General features: G+C 37.4%; 1 protein-coding gene across 1 annotated transcript; it reads right to left on the bottom strand.

The window, feature by feature from the left end:
• Positions 1–6,780: 6,780 nt before the first annotated feature.
• LOC102962548 (olfactory receptor 4F3/4F16/4F29-like) lies at positions 6,781–7,719 on the bottom strand. Its single transcript, XM_007087467.2, has one exon. It carries the CDS (start codon positions 7,717–7,719, stop codon positions 6,781–6,783), a length of 939 nt encoding a protein of 312 aa, XP_007087529.2.
• Between the last annotated feature and the right edge of the window lie 843 nt (positions 7,720–8,562).

Below are 8,562 nucleotides of genomic sequence, written 5' to 3'. Positions count from 1 at the left end.
AATGTATTCAGTGTGCCACCAGGCAACTAGCTAATCCCCCCAAGGAATGGTGCCAAATTGATATCAGCCATTGGCAGGTTGGGACCCAACAATGGTAGTAAGATAGATCGCTTTGTTGAAGGGAGGTCCGTGGAAGTGAATCCATGCATAGCCTCCATTTCTGTTACCATAACCATTTTGCACATGAGCCCAGTGAGCAGCCACTGGAGTGGTTAGAGGCAGAGGCTAGCTGAAATCCACTGGATGGGTATCTAATCCAACTAATAATTAAGAGTCTTCACTAAAATGGATATCCTCTACTGGCTTTTATGTGAAAGTGTCTTCATTACATATAGGCTTTAATTAATCAAATCTAGCAGTCCATTTACAACACTCCAGGTATGTCAATACATTAATATCTGAATACTAAGAGAGTACATCTATAAATAAACTCTACCTGATTTTGTCTCACATTTTGTCTTTTTCAGCCTAATAATCTTAGAATTCACTCATGTACATGTTCCCCAGACTTTTGCCAATATTGGCAAGATCCTACCATTCTTTTAGTGCAAAACTATATATTATCAGAACAGTCCTTGTATTTGTCTCTCAGAATATTTTGGAACCTAACTCTTGTAATGGTCTTAGACACAACAGTTCCAGGTAAAGCCAAAAATTTATTTTTATTCAAGGAAATACTGTTCACTCAATCTTCAATGAAGATATTTCTCTTTGAGGAAAAAGGGTAAGGAGTTGGGAAATCAAGTGACTGTGAAATTTCAAGTGACTGTGACATTTGCTTGTATATGGATTATAGCTTTGCCTTTCACTTCATTTCATTCAAGCACAAGTGATAATCTGAGTAAATATGTAATTGATAAATTGAGTAAATATATCTTCCTTGTCTGGGGGTATATGTCACATATGATCAAAATCCGATAGGGGAGGCTGGGTAGCTCAGTCGGTTAAGTATCTGACTTTAGCTCAGGTCATGATCTCGTGATTTCATGTGTCGGGCCCCATGTTAGGCTCTGTGCTGACATCTCGGTTTCTGTTTCTGACTCTGTTTCTCCCTCTCTCTGCCCCTCCCCTGCCTCTCTCTCTCTCTCTCTCTTTCTCTCTCAAAAATAAACATTAAAAAAAATTAATAAAAAAGTCCCATATCCCCCTGACAAGATATACAGGTAGTCCTCTATGTGAGCCAACCATTCCCCATATCCCACTGTGAGGGGCTGTTTCCTGGGACTTCTCTTTATACAACTACTTGTATTAGGGTTCCACCAAGAAAAAATGTCTCACTCAAATGGAATAAATGGGGAAAATATAATGTACAAGGGAGTCAGCAGTATTAAAGAAAACTAGCAAAAAATGTTAAAGTATCCAGGACTTGTAACTCTAGGATGCCATTGCTATCCCTAAAGCTGATAGGCAATGGGCAGGAACACTACCATAAACCAGAGAAAGAGCTATAACAATAGAATAAGGCCACCAACAAGAGCTAAGAGCTTTGGTGGAGGAATGCAGTAATTGTCAACACAAAGTTCAGAAGGGAGGAAACTGAGGGAAACCCTGGTTTCACTCTTCATGTCCTCCACATCCTGGCAGTAGCCTCCATTAGCTATTAGCATCCTGGCAATAGCCTCCATTAGCAGAAGCCAAAGGGCACGGCCACTGGTTAATGCAGTCCCTAAAGTTCAGTTTTACAGGGCACAGAGCAGAGTTGACAGAATGAAAATTAGATATGCAAAGACAATTAGAGAATAGCTATCACACAGTTTAACATTTTCACATATGTGAACATCTGGGTTTTACCAAATGTTTGTTTTTACAAAGTAATAACAAATATTGTTATGTATGTTCTTATATATGTGTCCAAGTGGTTCCAAAGGATAAGTAATGAGAAATGGAGTTTCAAGGAAATATTTTATGCACAGTTTCACTTTTAATATATACTGTTGGGTTCCTTGACCACGTGGAAGTCCTAAGACCACAACTATTTAATTGATGAACAGAAAGAATATGTTCAGATATTTAGTAATATGAGAGACTTATCAATTAGGAAAAGGATAAATTATATTAACAATGCACAGAGTTTATTGATGCCATCCTTTCTGCTGGGTTGGTGGACTCATGACCCATAAGGAGTGGAAATACCAGATCAGAGAAGCATTGGGTGTTATCATTATAGGGCTTGGATCCTTTATGAACCCAGAAAAATGTACCAACATCTTAGCCAATAAGCCTACATTCTAACTTCCCTATCACTTGGACCTTGTTTCCAGATTTTAAGACTGGAATCTTTGTGCCACAAAGCTGGGGAAATTCCTACATATGTCCCACACCACATATGGGCTTTCAGCCTAGAGAATCTATTTAATTTGAATTTCCCTAATTAATAATGAAGTTCAGTATTATTGATAATGTTACTTTATTTTAAACTTTTAAAATATTTTAAAATGTAAACTGCTTCTATGTCTTGTATATCAAATACTTACATCAGTTAGGGGCTCACCAGGAGAAAATTCCATATTAAAATGGAGTAAATGAGGAAAATTTAACTTAAAAATGTTTTGTAAATAAGAGGTAATCTGACTCTAGCTTTTTCCCTCGGGTTTGTCTCTTAAAAGAGCTGAAGTGGTCACAGTGCCTCAGCTCATTTATATAACACCGGCACAAATCAGAATCCTGGAACTGATGAAATCAAGACCTTAAGGATCATTGACAGTGGATGCAGTCTGTCAGAAATGGATTCTATCAAAACCTGATTGGAACCAGTTTACCCCCTTGTGGTTCCCTCATTAGTAACTTCTATAAATAATTGACACACATCACTTTATATGAGTTATGTTTTTAACTTTTTAAAAATTGTACTTTGACCACTCTCAAGGTTCCATTAAGACATCCAAGTGGACTCACTTTCTGGAACCAATAAAGTGGTTCCCAAGGAATGCTCCCCATGGGATGTTTAAGCCAGGTATATCTCTTCTTGATTTGTATAATGAATCCCAACCAGCACTGAAACATTACCTTCACTGACACTCTGATCTTTGTTTTGCTTTTCTGCTTTGGTAGTTTTTATTTGTTTATTGTTGTTTCTTGGCCAAATTTGGTTCCAATCCTTGTTTGTAGAGGGTTGATAGATTATTTTTCGTTGGTTACAACAGAGAATGGGAATTTAGTTTCATGATCTGATCATCTGGTAATCTCTACTGGGATAGTAAGGACCTATTCTCTACCAGATGAGAGATGAAAGATAAAATTTGGTTTGTTAGTTGGCTTTTTTTAAAAAATTTGTTTATCTCCATTTTTTTTCAATCTGTTAGTCTTGTTTCCATTGGATGTAGAATTTTTCTCATTTCCAGTAGAAATAGAAAAAAAGTTCCATTAGATATATAGTATGAGATTTTGTGTATCAACTTATGCTTTTAATTTTTTAGTAAACCTGAGCCTTGATCAATAGCTGAAATTATAGAACTGACCCAGTAGTTTTATATGTGACTATGTTTCTGTAATTGAGGAGCCTTTTCCTCTCATTTTATGATTGTGAAATATTTTTCTACTTGAAGGATATGTTAATAAGTTAAATATAAATGCCTTCTAAAAGAGTTATGTTAGTATTGCTTGTGGAGATTAATAAGTGGTGTCTTAAGTCTACTATTCCCCAAATCCCAAAAAGATAAATACAGCTGAATTTCTACTTTTCTACTGTTTCATATATGCCATGTTTTTCAGAGAAAAATTCTCATAGAAATTATGACTCTGAACACTTTTTTGTATCTCAGACCATTTTTATATGAGAATCCAAATACAAATAATCAAAATAAATTTTTGAACACATACTGGTTTGATAAGATGCTTTTTAAATAGCTGTGGTCTTTTGTGATTTTATCAGAATGAAGCATAAAGGAAGCATTTAAAATTATTGGAAATGTAAAATCAGTTGTTCAGTCATTTGGGAATACAGTTTTATAATGAGTCTACTGAAATATAATTTCTTTTTTTTTTAATTTTTTTAACGTTTATTTACTTGAGACAGAGAGAGAGAGAGAGAGCATGAACAGGGGAGGGTCAGAGAAAGAGGGAGACACAGAATCTGAAACAGGCTCCAGGCTCTGAGCTGTCAGCACAGAGCCCAACGCGGGGCTCGAACCCACGGACCGCGAGATCATGACCTGAGCCGAAGTCGGGCACTCAACCGACTGAGCCACCCAGGCGCCCCTGAAATATAATTTCTAAGATCCTTAGTTGTTTTAAGATTTTGGTTTAGTGTTAGTAAAGTAATTAGTGGGTATTCATTGGGTAATTTTTAAATGAGATTGAGTATTAAAACATTTGTCATGGGGTGTGTGTGTGTGTGTGTGTTGCTTTACTTATACCTTTTTAAGGGTATATCTTTGGATCATGTTAGTAAATGTGTTCATTTTTACTACCCTAAGAATAATGTTTATTACCTTTAACAATGTGTAACTGGATGCTTAGGACAATAGGAGATTAGATTTTGAGCATTCCTGAGCCTTATTAGTCTACTAACATAATAATAATATATGACAGAGAATTGTCAGTTACCCACAAGTTAACAGACTCATCTCATTGATCAAATTTTAGTCAGGCTCCTCAGAGCACTCTTCTCCATTAGGCTTCAACCTGGAGCCCATCCTTGCTGGGCTTGCACAGGCCAATTATAACTAGAATCCTGGTAAGTTAGTTTAGAGAAAACTCCTCACCTTTGATAGCTAGTCAAATTTCTAAACCCCTACTCTCAATATCTTATCACTCTGGCTTGCCTCTAGCAAGAATCCTGTTAGGTCAGTTTAACAAGAAGTCTCCCTATGCTTATTATCTCCTCTTAGTAATTTCTGTCCACCAACCACCCCTCCACATCTGTTCTTCGGCTATAAATCCCCACTTGTTCTAATTGTTTTGGAAGGTGAGTCTGGTTCTATACTGAGGTCTCTTTTCCTCTATTTTAAATGTTCCTTGTTAAAACCAGTTTTTTCCACTTAAACTACTGTCAGGCTCTGGGTTTTTTTTTTAGTAGAATACTGTCTGTGAAACCAAAGTTAATTAAAGTCATAAAATAGATGATTAAGACTGTATGAGAAGTATGGGATGTCTGGATGGCTCAGTTGGATAAGCATCTGACTCTTGATTTTGGCTCAGGACATGATCTCATGATTCATAAGAATGAACCTCACATCGGGCTCTGCACTGACAAAGCGAAGCCTGCTTGCAATTCTCTGTCTCTCTGTCTCTGTCTCTCTCTCTCTCTCTCTCTCTCTCTGCCCCTACCCTGCTTGCACACATGCTCTCCCTCAAAATAAGTAAACATTTTTTAAAAGACTTGTATGAGAAGTAATCATAGCCAAAAAATATGGTTGATTTGCAAGGTAATAGGATCTGGTTTTGTTTATCCAATGGGGGAAATGGATAAATTTATTCTAAGATAGAATGTCTGGTTATTCCAGAATCTGAAAGAGGAAGACACAACCCAATGTAGATTAAAAAAAAAAAACCGTAGAAGATTCAGGAAGTAAATTCTATTTGCCTTGGTTTCATATATTTTTTAAATAATGAGACTGAAAATAAACAATGATATATGTTAATATTTTGGCAACTTGCAAAGCTCAGCTTTAAATGGTTTGTTTTTTAAAACAGGAATGCTTTATGACCAAGTACTATATTGAAACATGGCTAGACTTGGTTTCTCTCTGTTACATGGACCTGATAAATTTCTTTTGGTATATTCATTCTACTCTTTACTTGACTAAAGGCAGTAAATGTTATTCTTTACCTTCTGTGTAATCTTCCAATTTAGCAGAGATCCTTTAGCTCATAATAATTTTTGTGTCTTGTCTTTTGGGGTTTTTTCAAGTTTTTATTAAAATTCTAGTTAGTTAACATGAATGGTTAAATTGGTTTTAGGAGTAGGATTTAGTGATTCATCATTTACATATAACACCAAGTGCTCAACATGACAAGGGTCCTCATTGATACCCATCACCCATTTAGCACATTCCCCACCCACTTTCCTCCATCAACCCTCAGTTTGTTTTCTAAAGTTAAGAGTCTCTTATGGTTTCCTTCCTTCTCTCCTTTTTTGTTCTTTCCCCTATATTCATGTGTTTTATTTCTTAAATTCCATGAATGAGTGAAATCATATGGTATTAGTCTTTCTCTGATTTTTGTTTCTTACATTGACTTTATATGCTCCATCATTTTTAAAAACATAGTTGCCAATGAAAGAGCTTAAATTCTTTCTACTGTTTATTTTAAATACATTTTTGTTCTGATTAATAAGTGGCTATGCTATAACCATTCTCATTCTCAGAACCTCTACTACCTATCCCGCTATTGTGGGTTGTTTTATGTCCACCAAATATGTAAGTTGAAAGCCTAACCACCAATACCTGTGCATGTGACTGTGTTTGGAAATAGCCCCTGCAGATATAGTTAAGATGAAGTCATACTAAATTAAGGTGGATTGGGAAATAACTCCCCCTGTTGTGAAGGCCTTAAGGAAGTATGCCTCCTTATATTTCTAAAAATTACTTCATATAAATCTTATTCCTTAGGAATTTAGATTTGAGATTACTATAATCATTGTTTTAAAAATACTTCCTGTGTAACTATCTCTTTTTCAAAAGTAAATGTCCCTCCCTCCTGAGTGAAAGAGAAAAATAGACTCAGTACCAGTGTGTATAATCAAAGCAAGGTAAGACAAACAAGAGCTTCTCACTGAGTTTGACCATCAATAATGGACATCAGTAATCAACAAGGGCTCTTCACAACAGCAGACATTCCTTAAGAGATCTTCCTGTAATTCACTAGCTGTCTGCATACTCTCCTCATTGCCACCTGCATTTCTTGGTTCCTGAATGTATAGATGACCGGATTTAGGAAAGGAGTGAGAATAGCATCAAAGATGGCCAGAAACTTATCCAGGTGTATGGAGGGAGATGGCCATGTATAAAAAAAAATCAAAGGACCAAAGAACAAGAATACCACAGTGATGTGAGCTGACAGTGTGGACAGAGCCCTGGATGAACCAGCTGAAAAGTGTTTCTGAACAGTGAGAATGATGATGATATAGGAAATGATCAGTATGAGGAAGGAGCCAACAGAAATGAATCCACTATTGGCTGTGACCATAAACTCTAGTCGGCCGGTGTCCGTGCAGGCAAGTTTGATGAACCGAGGAAGGTCACAGTAAAAGCTGTCCAACACATTAGGACCACAGAAAGGTAAGTTTACCACAAACGCCAGTTGAACCATGGAGTGGATGAGGCCAGTCATCCAGGCAGCCACTAAAAAGAAGAGGCACGTTCTTGGGCTCATGATGGTCAGATAGTGGAGAGGCTTACATATGGCAACATATCTGTCAAAGGCCATGGCGATGAGCAGCACCATCTCCACACCACCAATGACGTGGATAAAGAAGATCTGAGCGATGCAGCCACCAAAGGAGATGACTTTACGCTTTCTGAAAAGATCATAAATCATCTTGGGAGAAGTGACAGAAGAAACTCCCAGGTCAATGAAGGAGAGGTTGGCCAACAGAAAGTACATGGGGGAGTGTAAGTGAGGGTCAGAGGTCACAGTGAGCATAATGAGGGAGTTTCCCATCACGCTTGCCACATAAAACGTGGAGGAGAACACAAAGAGGAGAAGTTGGATCTCCCAGGAATCGGTGAGTCCCAGGAACACAAACTCTGACACCACAGAGCAATTCACTCCATCCATTGGCGTTGTTGGCACAGCTACCTGAAGAAGGACAATAGGAGAAAATGTAAATGATGATAATTATGTTAATATATTAGGAGAGATGGCCACAATTATGAAAGCCTGTTTCTACTTTAGCATTAGAACTGACCTAATATGCTCATGGCCTCTCGAATGTGATTACCCAGAAAAATCAGTGGCTGTCGTGTGGAGCTGCTCTCTACCACCAAGTTGTCTCTGCATTTGATACCCTCTGCTTCCTCCCAGGGTTGGTGCTGCAATTACTCATGAGCTATAAGATAGTCAACATGAGCCAAAGCTTTTGATTTTGGGTCCCAAACTAATACAATCAGGCCCCAGTCACACAGAACTAATCACTATTGCAATCCCTTCCAAGTCTGTAAAACTTCATCTGACACACAGACCCTTCTTCTCTTCCATCCCAGTCCCCACCTCTGGGAACATATTCATCTTTAATATTACTGAAATGTTAACTACATCCACAGAATCTTGCTTTATTAGTAGTAGCACTTAGTTTACTGTCACTTGTTTATAGTGAACTGAGAACAATCCTAATTCACCCATTCAACTATGAGCTTCTTGAAAGAAGGAATTATGACTTATTCGTAGTTGGACTTCCTGAAGCAGTGGAAAATGTCTGCAGAGTGGGGCTGGCCTATGAACTGTATGTTATCAATTAATATCATATACCAAAATTTTTGAGTATTTAGAAATTTCTCTAGATATTTGATATTAGAGTGATACCCAGGTTTCTAATTGTGTATTTTATAAAAGTGTTAGTTCATTAAAGAAAAAAATTGAGGGGCGCCTGGCTGGTACTTTCAGAGGAGCATGTGATTCTTG

This window comes from Panthera tigris, chromosome B3, assembly GCF_018350195.1.
Source record: "Panthera tigris isolate Pti1 chromosome B3, P.tigris_Pti1_mat1.1, whole genome shotgun sequence".
NCBI lineage: Eukaryota > Metazoa > Chordata > Mammalia > Carnivora > Felidae > Panthera > Panthera tigris.
Note: the sequence above shows the minus strand (reverse complement) of the source record. Positions and strands in the feature narration are given on the sequence as shown.